This window comes from Megascapheus bottae, chromosome 8, assembly GCF_031878675.1.
Source record: "Megascapheus bottae isolate mThoBot1 chromosome 8, mThoBot2.hap1, whole genome shotgun sequence".
NCBI lineage: Eukaryota > Metazoa > Chordata > Mammalia > Rodentia > Geomyidae > Megascapheus > Megascapheus bottae.
In genome coordinates, this window is record NC_143516.1 from 71,448,097 (window position 1) to 71,471,127 (window position 23,031).

Here is a 23,031-nt window from a genome sequence, read left to right on the forward strand (position 1 = left end):
TGGCTTGTATTGTTTTGTATAAATATTTAAGGGTCCTTGACAAAAAAAGGTTCCTCACCTCTGTGTATAGCCAAAAAAAATACAATACTGAGGTGTTGATAACTATGTTTCTTTCATTTAAAAAATATTTTGCTTCTTTGATGTTTTGATTCTAGCAGAACCTAGAATTCGTATAATACCAAGTAGTTAATAGATACAAATGCCTGTTTTATGTGTGTAAACACATAAAAATAGAAAAATCAGCTATCTTCTTATGACTAAATAGTATAAAAATTACTATAGATAAGTAAAAATGAAATGGGATTTTACTGAAGATTTCTATACAAAAGTCTCTTTCAATTTCTGTTAGCCATGATAGACTAACACTGAGAAAAACTTTCCTTGAACTTTTATAAAAGAACTAGATGCCAGTGGTTCACACCTGTAATCTCATTAAGATGTGAAGATGGCAATTCAAAGCCAGCCTGGGCAGAAAAGTTCATGAGACTATAGACAATTAACTAACCTTCCTCCCCAATAAAACCAAAATGGAGTCTCTGGCTCAAGGGGTAAAGCACTAGTCTTCAGCAAAAAAGCAGTTCAGTGACAGCACCCAAATCCCTGAGTTCAAGCCTCAGGTACTATTGTCCTCGATTCCGAATTGCATGACAAAGCTGTAGTCATCAGAACAATATGGTAATGGAAAAAAGAAGAAACTGAGCACTATCTTACACTACACAGAAAAATAAATTCAAAGCCCAGAAAATGTACAATTCCTAAAAGAAAAAATAGGAGAGAGTTCCTTGGTATTAGCTTTGACAACTATTTTTAGATACCATACAAAATGCTCAGTAAACCAAAGCAAAATTAAATGAAACATCATCAGAATAAAAGTTCCTGTACAGCAAGGTACAAAATCAAAAGAAAACCTGTAAATGGGAGAAAATATGTGTGAAACATATACCTCTGAAGAAATTAATGTTATATATATATATATATATATATATATATATATATATATATATGGCACCAATGGCTCATGCCTGTAATCATAGCTGCTCAGGAGGTTAAGCTCTAAGAACTGTGATTCAAAGCCAGCCCAGGGAAGACAAACTGAAGAGACCCATCCCCATTTCTCTAGCATAAAGCCAAAAGCAGAGGTATGCTTCAAAGTGTAGAGTGCCAGCCATGAGTGAAAAAACTGATCAAGGGCTTTAAGCTTCAGTACCGGTGTGCGTGCATGTGTGCATAGACATGCTCATACACAACCACACAAATTCACAAACCCATAATGTAATATGATCCATACTTTGTAAGACAGATATTATCAAAAATACAACAGGTAGCATGGTAGTGGCTGCTTGTAATACCAGCTACTCCTGAAGGCAGAGATAGGAAGGATCTTGGTTCAAGGACATCCCAGGCAAAAAGTTAGGAAGAATGTAACTAAACAAATAGGCCCAAAGTGGAAGTTCATTCCTGAACTACTAAGTAGAGACTTAAGTAGAAAAACCAATATACACCTCTCTCCCCCCTCCTGCAAAGAAAACAATAAGAGAACAAGTTCAAGGGTGTAGTGAAAAAACAGAACCCTTATACATACTGTTGGTAGAAATGTAAGCTAGTACATCCATTGTGAAACATAGTATGAAGAATTTTCACAAATTAAAAATAGAGCTACCATACGATCTAACAACCAAAAGAAAAAAGAAAACAACAATTTATACACATAGATGTACTCTCCTGTTTACCATAGCACTGTTCTTGGTAGTCAAGATATAGAAAGACCTGGGGCCGGGAGTTTGGCCTAGTGGTAGAGTGCTTGCCTAGCATCCACGAAGACCCAGGTTTGATTCCTCGGTACCACATACATAGAAAAAAGCCAGGAGTGATGCTGAGGCTCAAGCAGTATAGCTCTAACCTTGAGAAAGTCCAAGGACAGTGCTCAGGCCCTGAGCCCAAACCCAGGACTGTCAAAAAAAAAAAAAAAAGGTATAGAAAAATCTGAGATAGTACAGGAATCATTTCATTATGAATACGTATATCAAATTATATCATATACTTAAATACACGCTCTTAAAAAAACCCAAAACTATATTGCACTAATATATCTTATTGTCAGGTTTCATTTCTATGTTCCAGCTCTTCCAAATGCCCAAAAGATTTTTTAAATTACTATCTTATTACATTAACACAATTCTGAGTAAACACAATTTAACACAATTCTGCCTACCATTTGTTTTAAAATAAAAGAAATTTAAAGGAATATATAAAATTCTTTATACAATTTTTCAATACAAAATTAAAAATCTAGCACCAGTGACTCACACCTATAACCTACACAGGAGGCTGAGATCTGAGGATCACAGTGTCTAGCTAGCCTGGACAAGAAAGTTAGTTAAGAGTCTTACCTCCAATTAACCATGAAAATGATGGAAGCAGAGCTGTGGTTTAAGTGATAGAGCACTATAAATTCAAAAGTTCAGGGACAGCATCTTAAGCTCAAGCTCCAGAACCAACACATACATACACATACATATACACATACACACACACCCTGAAACATAAAATATAGTCTTTGATTAAATATGAAATATAAAATTATTTTATTTCATATTTAAGTTTATTTTTAGTACTTGTCTTTTTTCTTTTTTTATTGTTGGGGTTATAGTTACAGGTAGTAGGTATATTACTTCTCACACATTGATACCCCTTCTCATGTTTTTGTCCCTATTTTCCTCCCCTTAACCCCTCCCAATCATCTTGTTTCCCCCCCTTCCCTTTCCTATTTCAAATAAACAAATAAACATATATATATAGTACACCAGGAAACAAAGTCAGATATAGTAAGAATATGAGATTAACCAAAGGGCAAAAAAAGAAAAGAGAAATAACATAGTACATTAAGAACAACAATCACACAATCACTCTACTAAGCCACACTCCCAGCCCCTGTATCTTCAAGTTGTTATGCAAAGGGTTTCATTTCAACATGTCAGTGAGCCAAGGCTTCTTGACCAATATCACCCCTTCCACCATTGTTTCAGTATCTATTTCAATCCCACCCATCTCAAGTTAAAATCGTTATTTAGTATTATAAAAGTTCAATAGCATTTGTTACCAAGACAACAGTAATCATTTTATCATCAGTAATTCTTGAAAATTCCAAAGACTGACTGTAACTGGACACATTCAGAGATGAAATGAAGTTTATCTTGTGAAACTTAAATTAAGCTTAAAAGTTCTATGTTTACAAGGTAAAATATGTATGGAGGTTTCTCAAAAAACTAAACATACAGCTCGCCTATGACCCAGCAATCCCACTCCTGGGCATTTACCCAAATGTCGACAAGACCACACGAAACCTATCAGCACAACCATGATCATCGCAGCATTATTTACCATAGCTAAGATATGGAACCAACCCAGATGCCCCTAAGTAGATGAATGGATCAAGAAGATGTGGTATACATACACAATGGAATTCCATGCTGTCATCAGAAAGGATGACACAGCCCCTTTTGTAAGAAAATGGAAAGACTTGGAAAAAAAATCATATTAAGTGAAGCAAGCTAGACCCAAAGGAACTTAAGCTCCATGGTTTCCCTCATTTGTAATAATTAGGACATGTCTAGGACTCTCCTAGCAGAGGATCACATTAGCTCAAAAGTTACGCACATCTGGCTATATAGGATGAGGTTAAGTGAAATGAACTCCAGCATAGGGAAACAATCAAGAGATTTATCCTTGCATTCAATGTACTATGTGTGAAGTTATTTCTTTACTCTTTTGCTTCTTTTCTGTTGTTGTTTTCCCCTTATGGTTTACCCCGGCTGTTGTTGTATCTCATTTTGGTACCTGGTGTACTGTACATACATTTGTTTTCTTAAATCAGGGAAGGGAAGGGGAAAAACAAGATGATGTGACAAAAGACAAAGGATGAACCAGTGTACCAGCTATATTCACAGGACAATATGTTGGAAATGAATTTTACAAGTGGGAGGGGTTGGGGGAAGGAAAAGTGGGAAAAAAAAACACAGGAAGGGGTAACCATGTTCAAGAGGTAATGTACTCACTACCTTATGAATGTAACTGTAACCCCTCTATACATCACCCTGACAATAAAAAGAAAAAATATTTTAAAATTCAAATTAAGTTTAAAAGTTCCATGCTTTGTGAAAGGGTATCAATGTATGTGAATTAATGCACCTTCTATCTGGCAAATATCATGTAACCCTTTTACTAATTACAATAAAAAAAAAGAAAAAAAAAGAATTCCTCAAAAAAAAAAAGTTCCATGCTTATAAAAATTATGATAAAAAGCCACAAATACAAATCCTGGTGAAAATAATAATTATTATAATTATCTGAATAGACTGCTGAATTAATACTAACACTATCCAAATAAAACAATTCAGAGAATGGTGTGCGATTCTCAATTTGGATTAACAGTGAGCACCATCTGGTGGTACAAAAGCTTAAAATTATTTTGCATTTGCTTGGTTTACAGAAAAGTATTAACAAAAGCTATGAACTTATTTTAAACAGATTCAACTGTTATCAGATCACTAAGCAACAAAACAAAAGTATCACTAAGCAAGCTGAATATGGTAATATTTGGTCCCATAAAATCATGAGGAAATGGGCTGGGAATGTGGCCCAGTGGTAGAGCGCTTGCCTAGTATGTATGAAGCCCTGGGTTCAAGTCCTCAGTATCACATAAACAGAAAAAAAGCTAGAGCAAAAAAGAAGAAGAAGCTTGTACATCAGAGACAGTGCCCAGGTCCTGAAGCCCCAGGACCCCCACCTCCCCCCACAAAAAAAATCATAAGGAAAGATAAGTTTGAAAATGCCTATGCTAAAGCAGCAAGACAGGTCCCATTCTAAGGAGCCAGGCCCCAGGAGGCACTTGGCATGGATCACACCAGGTTCTCATTACACTGTCGGTTCACAGGGGAGACCATCTTTGTAGGGAGGAGATGAAGTGTGGAAAAATCTAAACTTCAAAATCAGCCTTGGAAAGAAGCTGGGCTTCTGCAACAGCAGATCTTGATGAATGCACTGAGGCTATCCTAAATGAGTGCCTTCCTGCAACCACCAGATGACTGAAGCAAGATAGGGTACAGACAATGGCCTGCAGACACAATTACTTTACATGGGGAGACCTACTAACCTCACAATCCACAAGGACTTGACATGTTCTCTGTGAGCCACAGAGAAAGGGCTAGAGCTGAATCCTGGTAGGATATGGGTAAATGCTGATCACCGAAGCCCAGCACTGCTGTTTTCTCCCTGCCTACATGGAAGCTGTCCACACAAGCTACCCCTACAGCCACTAAGAACAATCCCAGACCAAAGAAGGTTTAACAAAAGCCCACATGGGACTGCAGCCCTGTGTGGGGAAGGCTGACCCATACCTCAAAGGGACTAAAGGGAACATTAACTGCAAGTGCACCTCCAAAACATTCAGTACATCCTAGCTGAACAAGCATGCTTCATTAAAGACACACAATTGTGTACAAAATAGAAAAAAATGCCTATGCTAGGCATTGGTGGCTTATACCTGTAATCCTAACTACCCTGCAATCCTAGCTACTGAGGAGGCTGAGGATCATGATTTAAAGCCAGCCTAGGCAACAAAGTCTGTGAAACTCTCATCACCAATAACTACCAGGAAACCCTAAGTGGAGCTGTGGCTCCAAGTGATAAAGCAATAGCCTTGAGCAAAAGAGCTCAGGGACAGTGCAAAGGTCTGAAGTTCAAATCCCCATGACCAATATAAAGAAAAGAAAATTCATTATCAGCTGGACTTTTGGTGGCTCAAGCCTGTAGTAATCCTAGCTACTTAGGAGGCTAAGGTCTGAGGATCACAGTTTAAAACCAACAAGAACAGGAAAGCACTTAAGACCCTAAATTAACTACAAAAAGTGGAGTTATGGCTCAAGTGGTAGAGCACTAACTATGAGCACAAAAGCTCAGAAACAGCATCCAGGCTTTCACTTCAAGCGCAGGACCAGGACTAGCACACACACATACATACACTCACACACACACCAGAAACAGCATCCAGGCCCTCAGTTTAAGCCAAGGACCAGCATACGTGTGCGTATGCGCACACACATACACAAAATCATTATCAATCACTAGGTGCGGTGGCTCATACTATAATCCTAGCTACTCAGGAGGCTGAGATCTCAGGATCTCAGTTCAAAGCACTAAAGACCCAAAAGACTGTTAAGACTCTGATCTCCAATTAATCACTAGAAAATGTGAAAATGAGTCTGAGGCTCAGGGGTAGGGCAGTAGCCTTTAGCTAGAGCTTCAGGACAGCAATCAGGCCCAGCGTTCAAGCCCCACAACCCACCAAAAAAATTAAAAAATCATCATCAATAAATGATCTTCATTACAAGTAAGGGTCTACTAAGTTTAAGTTCTAAAAAAAATCTACATTTTACTTTACTGAATACAAATATGTAGTTAAAACAAATCAGGCACAAGAATAAAAAGTACACTAAGAAAGACAAAAATAGGTTACTCTTGTGTAGTCAAGAGTGAATAAGGAGGGGGAAAACAAGATGAGGGGTGGGGGGAGGGGAGGAGGGAAATGGGGACCAAGATATGAAAAAGGGTATCCATGTATGTGAAGAAATGCATCTTCTATCTGGCAAATATAATGTAACCCTTCTATTAATTACAATAAAAATATATGAAGTGAATAAGGAATCTTTTTTAAAAGAAAGGTTTTTAAAATGACAAGTCCATTACTTGTCATCAGTATAGATGTGTGATATTATACTATTACCCAAAAAGTACATATACACATATGTATGTGGTTATATGTTGAGATACTATGCTGTATGTTTCTCAATCTATATATATATTGATTAAATAAATATATATATACATACATATTATACACAGTAAAAGAGAAAACTATTAAGCCAGACGCCAGTGGTTCATGCCTGAAATCCTAGATCTCAGGAGACTGAGATCTGAGGATCATGGTTCAAAGCCAGCCCAAGCAACAAAGTCCATGAGACGCTTTTCTCCAATTAACCACCAAAAAGCCAGAAGTGGCACTGTGGCTCAAAGTGATAAGACCGCTAGCTTTGACTGAAGAGCTCAGGACAGCACCCAGGTCCAGAGTTTGACCAAAAGGAAAAAAAAGGCAAAACTATTTAAATACATGAATGATTCACTCAAGAATTAAACCAACAGAATGAATAAATAACATTTAAGTCTAGTAAAAATCAAATATCGTATGATTCCAGTCATAAAAAGCTCTGTGTGTGTGTGTGTGTGTGTGTGTGTGTGTGTGTACTGAGGCTTGAAATCAAGGCCTATGCACTGTCCCTGAGCTTCTTTTTGCTCAAGGCTTATACAGTGCCACTTCCACCTTTTTCTGTTTATGTGGTACTAAGGAAATGAACCCAGGGCTTCATGCATGCCAGGTAAGCACTCTACCACTAAGTCACATTCCTAGCCTCATAAAACACTTTTGAAATAACAAAATTTTTGAAAAGATTCATAGTTGTCAAGGGTTAGAAATATGGGAGTGGGAAGTAGGAGAAAGGACTGTGTGGTTATAAAAGGACAATCCAAGAGATTTTTGCTGTGGGTGGTGGTGGTGGTCATAGGGCTTCAACTCTGGGCCTGGGCACTGTCCCTGAGCTCTTCACCTCAACACTACTATCCTACCCCTTGAGCTTTTCTAGTGATTAATTAATTTTATATATTATAATATATACTTATGCATGATATATTTTATGTATATATCAAAAGGTATATTTTAATAATATAACATATTTTAGAATATTTTTATATTAAACTATGACTCAAGGGCCTAGTGGCAGAGTGCTTGCCTAGCATGCACGAAGACCCAGGTTTGATTCCTCGGCACCACATACATAGATAAAAGCCGGAAATGGTGCTGTGGCTCAAGTGGTAGAGCTCTTGCCTTGAAAAAGCCCAAGGACAGTGTTCAGGCCTGATTTCAAGGCCCAGGACTGGCAAAAAAAAAAAACAAATTAAACTATGACTCAAACTGTCACAGACTTAGTTTATGTTTTCTAACTCATATTCTTTCCCAAACATTCACTAAAAGTGGAAAGCTTTTACCTCAATTAGCTGGAACAAAGAAAATATGATCATTTTTTAAAACCTAACTTTAATCTTCTAAACAAAATCAAAATTCAAGAATTAGTCAATACCACAGACTACGGAAACCACACTGAAATCAACTGGCAGTGCATATAAATTGCGTGATACAAGCCTGGGAGCTGACCCTGAGCAATTTTGCTCAAAGTTAGCACTCTACCACTTTGGGCCACAGATCCACTTCCAGTTTTTTGGTGGTTAATGGGAGATAAGAGTCTCACTGACTTTCCTGTCTGGGCTGACTTTGAACTGCATTTCTCAGATCTCAGCCTTCTGAGTTAGCTAGGATTGTAGTAGTCAGCCAGCTACTAGCACCCAGGTTCATAATCTTAAATTCCTCAGCTAATTGGACTTTTTTGGGGGGGAAGGTTGGTTGGTTGTGAGGCTTGAACTCTGTCCCTGAGCCCATCAGCTCAAGGCTATTGCTCTACCACTTGAGTCACAGCGCCAGTCCCGGTTTTCTGATGGTTAATTGGAGATAAGTTTCATGGACTTCCATGCCTGGGCTGGCTTTCAATTGTGATCTTCAGATCTCAGCCTCCTGAGCAGCTAGGAATGCAGGTGTGAGCCACCTGTACCGGCTTAATTGGATTATTATATTGAGAAACTCTTTAATGTAAAAAGGACACATGAAAAAGAAATCCATTACAGATTTATTTATTGAAAAAAATGCCCGTTATCATTATTTACTATTTTGAAGCTAAAACACTACTCTTCAATTAAACTTTCCATGATATTACAAACATTTATATAGTCTACTTTGTCTAACAGAGAAGCTCCTAACTAAAGTTGGCTATTAAACATGGGAATATAGGTAGTAGAATAAAGAAATGTTTAAAATCATTCAAACCATTGTGGCTAATAGCTTCCACAAATGAAGAGTATATGTAGAACTTACAAAAAAAATACAAAGAACCCACACAAATACACACAAACACAATGCAAAATTAACTATGAGTATATTAGGTTAGTATTTCTCAACCAGAAGCTTCTGGAATTTTGAGTATAATGAGCCCTTATGAAAAACAGTCCCAAAGAGAATTTAGATCTTTCCTATAGTAAGGTTATTTTCCCCAAAATTTAATTTTATGGCCAGTCTTCAAATTATGGAATATTATTTCATTCAAATAAATAATACTAAAGCTAATGAATTAACAGCAATAATGCATTTTTACCAGCAGAGGGCAGATATGTGTAATAAACAATTATTTAAATGCACTACATTCAAATGTTTAATCCAATTGTACTAAATCTAAGATATCAATGTATTTATACAAAAAGAACTGTACTTTCTTTGAAGGTAAGAGAAAATATGCTAAAAACAATTTTTTTAATTATACTGACAGGTCTCAAAACCAGCTTTTATGAATTTCAACCACTGATTTAAGAGTTAATTATATAATGTCAAACCAAACAAGATAACTTCAACAAAGATGTAAAACAAACTTAAGAGCCACCTGTATACATATTAACAACATTCCTTTGGGTATTATTTAAATTCCAAACGATTTTCCTCACAGGGCACAGGTGTCTGAATTTCAGAGGGAATGGGAACAGAAAGGAGGAGAAAAGAATGTATGGTTGGTTATAAAAGGACAATCCAAGAGATTTTTATGGTAACTTAACTGTTATATATCTTTGAGTGTGATGAAATATTATGTGATGAGTCTATACAATCTATATGTGATAAAGCTGTACAGAAGTGAGTATACACATGCATTTGTTTCAAAAGTAAACAACACAGAAAACAATGAAATGTGTCAACAGTGTTGAAAAATGGCAAGACTATCTAAGAATTTAAAAAAAAGTTTGCAGTGCACTTGTCAATCTTCCTATGACACTAAGTGTAGAACAGAAAGAAGGACCAAGGTCCAGGCTAGGCAGGCATAATGTAAGACCTATCTGAAAAATAAGCTAAAGCAAAAAAAGTTCAAGTGCTTTCCTAGCTAGTACAAGGTCCTCAGTTCAAGCCTCAGTATTCATCAAAAGAAAAAACTCATAACAAATGTTTTTAAAAATCACCTATTTCCTAATGTTTACAGATAGATATATATATAAACAATGAAGTTTAAAACTGTCAATAATAAAATGGTCTAAATTCTCAACAAAGAACAAACTATTCAACTGGTGAAAGAATCAGCATCTCCATTAAAAAGTAAATTCCAAACTTGTCATTTAAAATATGATGTAAAATCAACGTTAATAAATTCTTTAATAAAAAAAAAGTAAATTCCAAGAGCAGGGCATGTTAGTTTTAAGTCTGTGTAAGGCCAGCCCTTTGGAAAGCTGAACCAGAAAGATTACTGAGCCCAGGTGTTTAAAGGCAGCTGGGCAATTTAGACTGTCTCAAACTAAATATTTTAGGAAATTGGTTTTAATTCCACACATTTCAAATTATCTCTAACCATGTTCAAAACAACAGGGTATCTAATGATCAATTCAAGCAAGAATCAGGCTGAAATCTATCATTTATTGGAAACATATTATATATTAGACTCTACATGAAGTGATTCATGTATTTTATCAATTATAGTCACTAAAAATTAACAGGTCAATACTTTCATAAATTTTAATATTAAAACGGGTTGGAAATATGGCTCAGATAGATGTTAGAGCAACAGTCAATGAACAAAAGTGTCTGAGTTTAAGTACCAGTCTCAGGGTAAAAAAAAAAAATACAGTGTGAGAAAAATTGTCTTTTCTATGAAAGTGGATGCTTTGGACAGATGCCTCAGCTATTCTTAATTATTCTGCTAAGACAGCAGTACCAGCAAAGAGAAAGAAAGGGGGGGCATAGAGAGATGAGAGGAGGGGAGGGGGCTGATAGGGGGAGGGGAGGGGAAGGAAACAAGGAATTGCCTTGAGATAAAGAAGGATTAATGGTAAGTGTTAGATACTAGCCAGTCAGATGGGATTCGAACTTGCCATAATAAAGTTACCAGCACTCAGTGAATGGAGAAGTCATTTTAAGAACTGCTCAGCAACTGTTCTCTACCTTCGGGCCAATAAAGAGCAGCCCAGGGCTTCAGTGGAGCTGAGTTTTTAAAGGTAAACACCACTCGCAGGTGGTCAAGCAGGTTAAGCATTTTTATAAAAACAAAAACCATTTGGTGCTAAGCTTGACAGGTTATTGCATACGTTTTACCTCCCAAGATGAAATTATGACACACCTCAGATGGTTCAAGAAACTGTAGAGGATATGAATATATTTTGAGATGCTTGGGTACCATTGGTCTTCTAATGGTCACCTTTCGTAAATACATCTTAGCCTGTTCAAAGTAGCCAATCACAAACAAGATTGTGAATCTGAGCTCAACCAATCTGGAGCCTGACCTGTTGCATTACTAGGGGAAGAGCTTGCCTGCCCTGTGTGCTTGCTTGCTAAATTTTTGGCTGATGTCAAATCCTTCTGCAGATTTTGCCTCACTGAGACAATTCTTTTTGTGTCTATCACTGTGACCCCAGTAGTTCTTAGAGAATATACTTATACAGGAAACCAGCTAAGGAATATCAAAGTTCCACTTAACATCAGGGACATGGTATTTAAAATGAAATACCCTTTGTTTCTTTTCTTTGATCAAGTCTAACTCTTCTGCAATAGTAAATTTGTTTTCTTGAGGGAGGGTAGGCAGGGAAAGCACTGGAACTTGACCTCAGAGCCTGGGCATTGTCACTTAGCTTTTTCTGCTCAAGTCTGGCACTCTACCACTTGAACTACAACTCCATTTCTAAGTGGAGGTAAGAGTTGTAGCTAAGTTGTGGCTAACTGGGAGATAAGAGTATCATGGACTTTAATGCCCGAGCTGGTTTCAAACTGCAATCTTCAGACCTCAATTTCCACTGCAGCTAAGAGCACAGGCATGAGCCACCAGCACTCAGCTTAAAATTTTAGTTTTCTTAAAAATTATATAGGGTTGGGGCCAGGAGTTTGGCCTAGTGGTAGAGTGCTTACCTAGCATGCACAAAGACCCAGGTTTGATTCCTCCATACCATATACATAGAAAAAAACCAGACGTGGTGCTGAGGCTCAAGTGGTAGAGCTCTAGCCCTGAGAAAGTCCAAGGATAGTGCTCAGGCCCTGAGCAAGACTAGGCACTGAGTTCAAGCCCCAGGACTGGCAACAAATAATAATGAAATAAAAATAAAAGCATTGCTTTTGAAAAATCTTTACTCAGATCATTAAACAATTTTGGAGTTGTATATGTTGCACATATTCAAATAAACACTCGGAAATTGCCATATCTTCCATAACAGCTAACACCAAATAAACAAAGGAACACATCTGCATTTTAAATTTTAAATATAGTTACTTTCCTCACTCTAGGACCTGGCAAACAGCTGTCTAATTTCTGGTCCCTTTAAATTTTAACCTTTAGAATTCTACAGACTGAAGTCACACACTATTATGTAGTTTTTTTTTTTATATGGATTCCTTCACTAAGCATAATACCTTTAAGACTCTTTCATGCTATTGATTTTAGCATTCATTCATGCTTTAGTGCTGCAAAACAGTACTCCAGGCTATGGAGATAACCATTTTCCTTATCAAGTCAGTAAGTGACTAACTTTTTAGACTGTTTCCAGTGGTTGGCTATTTTAAGACAAAACTTTTATAAGCTGGGTACAGGTGGCTCACACCTATAATCCTAGCTACTCAGGAGGCTGAGATCTGAGGATTGAGATTCAAAGCCAGTCCTGGCACAAAAAGTCTGTGAGATTCTTATCTCCAATTAACCACCAGAAAACCAGAAGTAGTGCTGTGGCGAAAGTGGTAGAGTGCTAGTCTTGGGCTGAAGAACTCAGGGACAGTGAGTACCAAGGCCCAGAGTTCAAGTCCCAAAGACCAGACACACATATACAAATAAATGTCAAATATTTTTATTATTAAATTGTAATCTTTACGTATTCTGAGCAAAAATCCTTATCAGATACAATAGTCTTTCATTTTATTACTTATCTCTCCTTTTGGAGGTTGTTTTATGCTGGTTTGGGTCTTGAACTCAGGGCTGGGCACAATCCCTGAACTCTTTTTGCTCAAAGCCTGTACTCTACCATTTGAGCCACAGTTCCACCTCCAACTCTGTAATGGTTAATTGGAGATAAAAGTGTCACAAACTTTTCTCTGCTGGCTAGTGTCAAACCATGATCCTCAGATGTCAGTTTCCTGAGTCGGTTGGATTACAGGCATAAATCCCAGACCCTGACAACTAGCCAGTTTTATTTTTATTTGTTTGTTTTTGTACTTGGTCCTGGGCCTTGAACTCAAGAAGCTGGACAGTGACCTTGCACTTGTTTTTTAAAGGTTAGCACTCTACCACTTAAGCCACAGCTCCACTTCCAGGTTTTTTTGGTGATTAATTCAAGATCAAAGTCTCACATACTTTCCTGTTCCCACTAGCTTCAAACCATAATCCTCAGATCTCAGCTAACTGACTAACTAGGTAACTGAATAACAGTTTAGGGGTTGCCATATTACAAAGCCGTTTATGAACCCTATGTACCATTATCAGTCTTAGCCATCCGGCCCCTACTTCTCTCCCTATTCTGTTATTTAAAAAAAAAAAAAAAAAAAAAAGGCATCTGAAAAGCATGCTTTTAATTTTCTTTATGGAATGGTCTTTTGTATTCTAACCAAACAACTCTTTGCCTAATTCAAGGTTCCAAACATTTTCTCTCATGTTTTATAGTTTTTCCTCTTTTATATAGTTTTATAACCCATTTCAATTAAACTTTGTGTGTGTGATAAAGTAAGGTTCAAGGTACATTCTGCTATTATGATTGTTGTTGAAGGCTATGAATCGCCTTTTCATTTCTACTCAACACTAACTGACCATTAACAGTATGTCTTGATTATCATTGTCTATTCCTATCACATGTTTATCTTTCAACCAAGATCATACTGGCTTGATAACTATAGCTTTATAAATACTGAAGTCAGTTTCCATTAAATCTCCAATACTTTTTCTTTTCCAAAATTGTTTGGACTGCTGTTCATTGCCTTCTAGAAAACATTTACAATCAGCTTGCCAACTGCTAAAACAAGGATCATGTTAAAGACAGAGATTTAAAGACAAGCGACATTTTTAAAATATTAAGTCTTGACAAGTGATACTATCCAGAAATAAAACTCATTACCTGATTTATGAAACTGTAACCTCTCTGTATACCACCAGTATAATAACAATTTTAAAATAAACTAAAGTCTTTGGGGGGGGGAGGTTGCTAGTCCTCGGCTTTTTTTTTTCGGGGGTGGTGGGGGTGTTGCCAGACCTGGGCCTGGGCACTGTTCTTGGGCTTTCTCAAGGCTAGTGCTCTACCACTTGAGCAACAGCACCACTTCTGGCTTTTTCTGAGTAGTTTACTGGAGATAAGTCTCACAGATTTTTCTGCCCAGCTGGCTCTGAACCATGATCCTCAGATCTCAGCTTCCTGAGTAGCTAGGATCACAAGCCTAAGCCACTAGCACCTGGCTTTCTTTAAGTATCTTTAAACTTTTAATGAATCCACTAGTGTACTTGATCCTATGTATAACCTGAAAAGTGGTGGGACCTTTACAAACTTAATGTAGTAGACACTGTCTAATGGCCCCCAGAAAGAATCAATGGATCTGATTTGTTTCTCTGTCTTTTTTTAAATTGTATTTTATTGTCAGGATAATGTATAGAGGGGTTACAGTTACACTTGTCAGGTGATGGGTGCATTACTTCTCAAACCTTGATACCCCTTCTCATGTTTTTGTCCCCTTTTCCCTCCCAATCATCTTGTTTTTCTCCTTCCCTATTTCAAATAAACAAATATATATATATAAAATATACCAGGTACCAAAGTCAGTACAGTACCAATATGAGATAAACCTTCAGCGGAAAGGAAAAGAAACAGTTTCACATAGTACATTAAGAACAACAATCACGACAAAAACATGAGAAGAGGTATCAATGTAATATATATAATATACCTTCTATCTGGTGAATGTAACTGTAACCGTTGTTAATTACAATAAAAAAGAAAAAAAGAACAACAATCACAAAGATAAACCTCTTATTTCCATATCCTAGAGTTCATTTCATTTAGTCTCATCTTGTATCTCTTTAAAGTGAGTTGTCTGGGAAGTGTTCTTGACACTTCCAGTTTCCAGTCTCACTGTGATTTCACCCTCTCTCTCACTGGCATTCCCGTTGTTATGACATCTAACACAATTTGATGCAACCAGGGCTACTACCCTACAGCCAGCCTTTGCTTTGGAGCTTTCAGCTGCCCAAACTAAGCTAAACCAACCTCTTTGAAATAAAGTTCTAAGTTTCAGGTACCTTAAGAAACTAACATAGCCCAGAAACTGATTTATAAACAAAATTATGTAGGTTAAATCAACTGTTTAGAATGCCAATTAATGGCTGATATAATAATTACAGCAATCTAAATAAAATTCCTTGTTTTTTTAATCTTCCATCAAGGAAAGTAAAAAGAAGATAAGCAGAAAGACAAGAAAGCCTGAATCTTCTGCACTTTAATAAGCTGGAGGTGCTTTTCTCTTCCCTTTTCTCCATTTCTCCTCCCTTCGTCTCATTCTAAAATCTCCTAAAATTTCAGAAAAGTAAAAAAATAAAGCTTGAGTTATAAATTATACAATTAGGATGCCAATTATTTCACTGCTGTAATTAATAAGATATGGGATTCTAATCATGTATCAATGGATGGATGGATGAATAGAAAGAGGTCGGGAGTTTGGCCTAGTGATAAGACTGCTTGCCTAGCATGCACAAAGACCCCAGTTCAATTCCTTGGTACTATGGATATATATATATATATGGTGCTCAGGGTCAAGTGGTAGAAATCTAGCCTTGAGAAAGTCCAAGGACAGTGCTGAAACCCTGAGCTCAAGCCCAGGACTGGAGAAAGAAAGAAAGAAAGAAAGAAAGAAAGAAAGAAAGAAAGAAAGAAAGAAAGAAAGAAAGAAAGAAAGAAAGAAAGAAAGAAAGAAAGAAAGAAAGAAAGAAAGAAAGAAAGAAAGAAAGGAGGGAGGGAGGGAGGGAGGGAGGGAGGGAGGGAGGGAGGGAGGGAGGGAGGGAGGGAGGGAGGGAGGGAGGGAGGGAAAAGAAAAGAAAGAAAGAGAAAGAGAAAGAGAAAGAGAGAGAGGGAGAGGGGAAGAAAGAAAAAGAAAGAAAGAAAGAAAGAAAGAAAGAAAGAAAGAAAGAAAGAAAGAGAAAGAGGGAGGGAGGAAGAGAGAGAGAGAGAAAGAGAGAAATGGAGGGAGGAAAGGAAAGGAAAGGAGAGAGGAAAGGAAAGAGGAAAGGAAAGGAAAGGGAAGATTGAAAGAAAGAAAGTTCAAAGCCCCAATATAGAAAGGGAGGGTGGGTGGGAAGGGGTGGGAAGGGAAGGGGAAAGAAGGGAGAGAAGGGGAAGGAAGGACAAAGAGTTTGGCCTAGTGGTAGAGTGCTTGTCTAGCATGCATAAAGCTAGATTCCTCAGTGCCACATAAACAGAAAAGCTGGAAGTGGTGCTGTGGCTCAAGTGGTAAAATGCTGGCCTTGCGCAAAAGAAACTCAGGGACAGTACCCAGGCCTGAGTTCAAGCCCAAGACTGACAATAGTCACAGACTCTAGTTTATGTATATTTACAATTTAAGTATTGGCATCATCATAAACACCAGTTCCAGAATTACTTTAAAGCAGGCTTATACAACAACTCTAAAATAATAAATGCAATGAAAAATGTTCTCCATCCTCATTGCCTGTGGTGAACTTTAGGGATGGGTCTCATAACCAGATGCTGTACATTTCTACTTTTGAAAAAAGTTAAGAGAGCTAGCTAAAAGACTCTTTGCAAGGCAGAAACTGAATAAATTAAGTTCTTCCAATCATTTGCACAGAGAAAGCACAAATGTTGCCTAGGCCACGTCCTTAGAGCAGAAAAAACTGACAAAAAGTTCTAACAGAAATTATTTAATTATAAATTATTTCTAATTTATAGCAACCACAGACCTTCCTTCTACCATCAAAAGTTCTGTGGGTAAGAAGCAACTAGAGCACTGTCAACAATGGCAGTATATCTGCCAGAATAGATCCATAATTTCCACCACAAATGCCTGATCTCCTAAGCCCTTATTTAATTTAGAAATTAGCTATAGATTTCTTTGACGCTTATCTGGTGATTAACACACTGACATTACACAAATCTAGGTCACCTTACCCTCTTCTTCGACTTAAACACATTTTACCTGGTGACTTCCTTGCCCTCGTTCAACATGTGACTGACCTGCTACCAAATCTGATTATATTTAAAGGCAGCTTACCAAAAATTGGCCATGTGGAAAAACCTTTTCTTCTTTTTCTATTTCTCTAACTCTGAATCTAGACAGCTATGTCTTTGAATGCCTTCTCTATCAGGTGATTTCCCACTCCACCTTCAGAACCTCTCACACAGAACTCCAGTGATCCTAACAGGCCACTCTGTTTCACGTGTCCACTCTTTCACTCAGAAGGTTATTTGCTGAATTACATATCATACACTGGGGCCGAGAACTATTCTAAGCCAGATAAACTAGATATCTTCTGCACCTATAATCCAATATAAGTATAGAGTACCTAACAATTACTTCAATAAAGCTCAATTTATAAGTATGCTAAGTGCAATAAGTCAAGGTCTTGTTTTTAAATGTACAAATTGGAAGTGTAACTCTGGGAGGTTCAAAGAGAATTATTTCCCTGGAAAAGACATTTATGCAAAAACTGAAAAAGAATAGAAGGTTTTTATTTTGTTTTTGCTCTTTTTTAAGTTGGAGATCTTAAGAAAGAAACAGTGTAAGCAAAGGCAGCATTCAAGAATTGTGAAGACATCAAGGGGGCAAAAGTCAAGAGTCAGAGATAAACAGGGAGGAAGTATTTCTTAAAGCAACTACTATACCACTTAGAACATCAGTTTACAATTATTCACTACAGATATACAACTCCCACTAACAAACTTTCTTTAGGTCTTACAAATTATCTTGCCCCAAACCTAACAGAGTGTTTACCAAACTGTCTTCAAGTCAAAAATCAATGAAATGAAATGTTTGCTCTGAGCAACAAGCAAAGAATTAAAGTTCTCAATAGCAGAAAGTCTAATAAAAAGAATGCTACGTCAGGAACCAGTGGCTCATGCCAATAATTGTAACTACCCAGAAGACTATAAGATTTGAGCCCAAGAAGAAAACCTCTTAAGACTTCTATCTCCAAGCCCCAAAAAAGCCAGAAGTAGAGTTGTGGCTCAAGTGGTACAGCCTTAGCCTTAAGAACAAAAGCTCAGGGACAGTGCCTTGGGCCCCAAGTTCAAGTCCCATGACCAATATATACATACACCCGAGGGAGGAAGGGGGAGACCCAAGACTTCTAGGACTCAAACACCTGATGTTTCTAACTACAAAAGAACTTCTGGGACAACAGGATCATTTTCATGTCATATAAATATGAAATATAAGCCAGAATCAAGGCTGGAATTATTTGTGGACAAAGCTTTAAATTCTGAAGACATAACCATCAACTCATAACCAACAGAACTACTTTAACATTCCTACTCTAATCACGAATGTGCATCTGCCCTGTTCTTAGTCTCCAGTTGCTCAGTTTATTTGTAAGGGTAGGATCAAGAGCAGGAAATTGGCAACTATACCATTATTTTCTTCTTCCTTACTCCCTAAATACCATCAGTACAGGAAACACAAACTGGTGACTCAGAAAATGCCCAAACCCAACTGACATACCTTTGCTGACAATAAGGAAATCAAACAGGGCAAACTCAAACAGATTTCTCCAAGATCAGTGCAGAAAGTATTTTTTGCAAGACTATGAAATAGCTTCTAGATACATGAAAAGCATGAACCAATTTAGACGGTGAGAAAACATGTGTAATAATATATATGTGTAATAATATATATACAACTGTGTAACAAACCAAAAATTTTACTGTGAGAACACTACAATGAGGCTCAAAAATACCTTGCTATCATACAGAAGCAAGAAGAAAAAAATCTGAGACCACCCTGGGCTGCATAGCACAACCCCAAGCTCAGTGGCAGAGTGCTTGTCTAGCATCATAACAAGGTCTGGGGTTATATCCTCAGTCCCTACTACCACAAAAACATAAATAAATAAATAAATAAGTATGTGAATATATAATCTATTTATTTAAAATTTCCTGTTAAGATAGTAATATTATCATATTACTGAAATGTAACATCTATGTAATATTGTTCAAATAAAACGTCAAAAAATGATCAATCATCAAGTTATATCAAATGTTTCAATAATTCTAACTATAAAAATCTAACTACATCAATTAATAGTCTACACTGGTCATAAAAAGATCAAAACAACATAAGAAAGCCATTAAGATGTTAACGTTTTTTAGATTTAGCAGAATCAAGGGGGAAAAAAATAAAATCTTTCTGTCATGACTGTGACACTGAATTCTTGGTACTATTAATCTTTTTAATACTACTTTTTCACTACTTCTTCCACTTCTCAAAAGACTAAACAAAGCCAAAATTAAAAAAGGTACTTAGTTTAAAAAAAAAAAAAGGTACTTAGTGTGTATCAACTGACTTCAGTGGCAATACTACTAGAGAGGAAAACAAATGCTTCTTTCTCCTCAGGTTAAAAGAAGCATCATTTTGGGTTTTTTTGTGTTTTGGGGTTTTTTTGTGGGGTTTTTTTTTTTTTTTGCCAATACTGGAGCTTGAACTCAGGGCATAGGTACTGTCCTTGTTCTTTTTCAAGGCTAGCACTCTACCACTTCCAGCTTTTTCCATGTATGGAGTACCCACGAATCCAACCCAGGGTTTCATGCATGCTAAGTGAGCACTCTACCTCTAGGTCACAATCGCAGCCCCAAAAAAGCAAAACTTTTTATTAAAATTTAAAGATTATTCCTAGTCCCTCCAATCCCACCAAAAAAAAAGAGAAAATGTTATCCTGTGATTAATAAAAAACTGTTTAAAACAAATTATTTTATGAAGCACAAGTAAAAAAATTATTTAGTAAAATATTTTGTGGAGAAGGAACTCTGAACAAAATTTATTTCAACTTCTATACAAAAAAAGAAATTGGGGCCGGGAGTTTGGCCTAGTGGTTAAAGTGCTTGCCTAGCATGCATGAAGACCCGGGTTCGATTCCTCGGTACCACATTACATAGAAAAAAAAAAGCCAGTAGTGGTGCTGAGGCTCAAGTGGTAGAGCTTAGCCTTGAGAAAGTCCAAGGACAGTGCTCAGGCCCCTGAGCTCAAGCCCAGGACTGGCAAAAAAAAAAAAAAAAAAAAAAAAAAAAAGAAAAGAAATTATGGAGACTATTATTATTTAAATGTAACCATTTTACCAACCTCTCTTTTTGACAATTTCTTGTGGTTACAATGTTACAGGTGCTTGCCAAAGATGATAAAATGTGAACATAAATGTGGTAATTTCAGCTTCTTCATATGACCTTCTAAAGACTTACTTTTTAAGTATTTTCCTACTACAATGATAAGCAAGCAACTGACTCTCAGTAACAGTAATACACTTTACCAAAATAACACACACACACAAATCAAGTAACAAGCTAGCAAATATAAGAATCAGTTAAAAACTCACTGCCTGAAGATTAAATAGAATAAATATGAATATAAATATAAACTGGATAAATAAAACCTGAGTCAGATTACTAGGATATGGAAAAGTCACAGTATCCCCACTTGATTCTCCCAGTAGCCCCCAGTACCTGTTAAGAAGGAAGAGTAACTTTGATGCTGTCTGATTCAAGTCTAATCAAATACATTATCACCTTACTGAAATATGACTCATTTAGAGTGAGAGAACATATTACAGCCTCAAGTAAAAGTCTTGGTTAACAATGAAAAAAATATTCAAAATATTCCCCAAGATTATTTCGGCTTTGAAGGACTACATATTTCTCAGTAGATAACCAAATAAACCAATTTACAATCAAATAAGATGTTTTTTTCCCTAACTTCAGAAGAAAATTTGTTCTTAAAAATCTGAAAGATGCATTCCCCAGGAGGTAACTTAAAGACATCATAATGTAAATCACATATCCAAACCGAAAACGTATCAGCTAAAAATAGGCTCAAGCAGAAACTGACTGAATATAAACTAAAATTAGGTCTTTTCCACCTCTACGTCTTTAAAACGAACCCTCGGCATAGAATAGACAGACCAGGGTCTACATTTTCCCTCAAAAACAGCTGCTCTGGGGAGCCTCTTCACTGAAACCTCTAGATCATAAATCCACTGTCCAGACGACTCGTGGAAATAAATTCCACGTTGCTGTGGCGATGTACTACTCAACACAGCCGCTTCTCCGGCCGTTCTACTCGCCGGTCCCAGCCCATCAGGAAGGCCCACGGACCCTTTTGCAGAACATGACAGCCTGGTACGAAAGCTATCGGTGGGCGGGCAGGTGGGGCTCCATTCATCTAAGAGACCCAGCAGGACCCGGAGCGGACCGTGACCCTCGGCGGCCAGGGGGCCAGCCATCCTTGAACCCCGGCACTGGCTGGACCCCGCCAGGCCAGTCCCCGGCAACCTCCGGTAGCCAGCACCACTGGGTCGGGGCAGGGAAGGGAGAAAGCGAGGCCGGGGCCGCGGGCCCAGCGGCCTGACTCGGCCGCCGCCCGGCCGAGTTCGGGTCGCCCGGCGTCCGCCCTCGCCCCCCCTCCGCAGGGCCCCGCGGCGGCGGCCCTCGACAGGCGGGCGGGGCAACGGGAAGGTCACCGGTCACGGGAGGCCCCGACCCGAGCGGCGCCGGTCCCGAGCTACCTTTGGCCTCGCAGTCGGCGCAGTACTTGTTGTCTTCCTCCCGCAGCAGTTTGGACAGGATGAGCTGGTGCTGTTCGTTCAGCTTCTGCGCCTTCTCACGGCAGGAGCGCGTCGCCATGTCGGCGGTGGGGAGCCCGGCGGCTAAGGCGCGGCGGACGCTGTCGGAGGCCGGGCCGCGGGAAGCACCGAGCGCCGCTGCGATCGCGGGCGGACTCGGCCGAGGGAACGGCAGGAGGGGCGGCGGCGGTGGCGGCGCCGACGTGTCCCGCCTCCTCGCCCGGCGCCCGCCGCACGCCCCGCCCGAGTCCGCGAGGGGAGGTGGGGGAGGGAGGCAGGAAGGGGAGGAGAGTGGAGGGGAGAGACGACCAGAAAGGTTTCCGGGAGCCGTTCGGGAAGGAGGCCGGGCGAGCTGCCGCGCATGTGCCGGGGTGCTGTGGCGCGTGCGCACGCGCGCCAGGCTTGCCTGCGCTTCCCGCCAGAGGGCCCGCGGTGACTCCAGACTTGTCGCGTGTGCTACCCGGTATGGACTCACCTCAGAGCTTCAGGTGGTCTGGAAAAGTGCATTACAAGGAAGCAGCTTTCGTTTCTTTGCTTTCGTTAACAAGACATTGGAAATGCAGGAATGGTGGTGATTGAAGAAATTTATTCATTCCGTGTTTTTTCGTTTGCAGTTTTGAAGCAGGCACTATTCTAGAAACTAAAGACATGCCTGGGATGAAGTGGGGTAAACAAGTTAGAGAAGAAAATAGTAATACTGATAAGCTGAGGAATACACAGCAGAATTAAATACACAGCGGAATTAAAATTTTAATATTATAAGGTCCAGACTCAGACATTGAAAATGATTATTAAAAACTGGAAAACCAAAGTAACTGACTCTGTCTCACACCATACCTACTTTTAGGTGTTGAATTATAATAGGAAACAAATGGCAAGCTGCATCTGACTTCCTGATATATTAGAAGTTGTAAACTGGCTGTGTGCCAGTGTGTCTGTGCCTGGGGCCTAGGAGTAGCTACTCTTGAAGCTGGCATTTCAGGATAGCAGTTCAAAGCCAGCCACCCAGGAAAATTCATGACCCCAATTAACGACCAAGAAGCTAGAAGTGGAG

At 38.5% G+C, this 23,031-nt stretch overlaps 1 protein-coding gene across 2 annotated transcripts in view; it reads right to left on the reverse strand.

Moving 5' to 3' along the window:
* The window catches only part of Smap1 (small ArfGAP 1), a 109,153-nt gene extending 86,959 nt beyond the window's left edge, over nucleotides 1-22,194 (reverse strand). The window contains exon 1 of one of the 2 annotated variants that reach the window (XM_090338594.1): nucleotides 21,921-22,194. In XM_090338594.1, the coding sequence (XP_090194720.1) occupies nucleotides 21,921-22,038 (118 nt within the window). In that variant the 5' untranslated portion in view covers nucleotides 22,039-22,194. The remainder of the gene's footprint in view (nucleotides 1-21,920) is intronic. The other variant, XM_090338595.1, reaches the window with a different exon arrangement.
* Nucleotides 22,195-23,031: the final 837 nt, after the last annotated feature.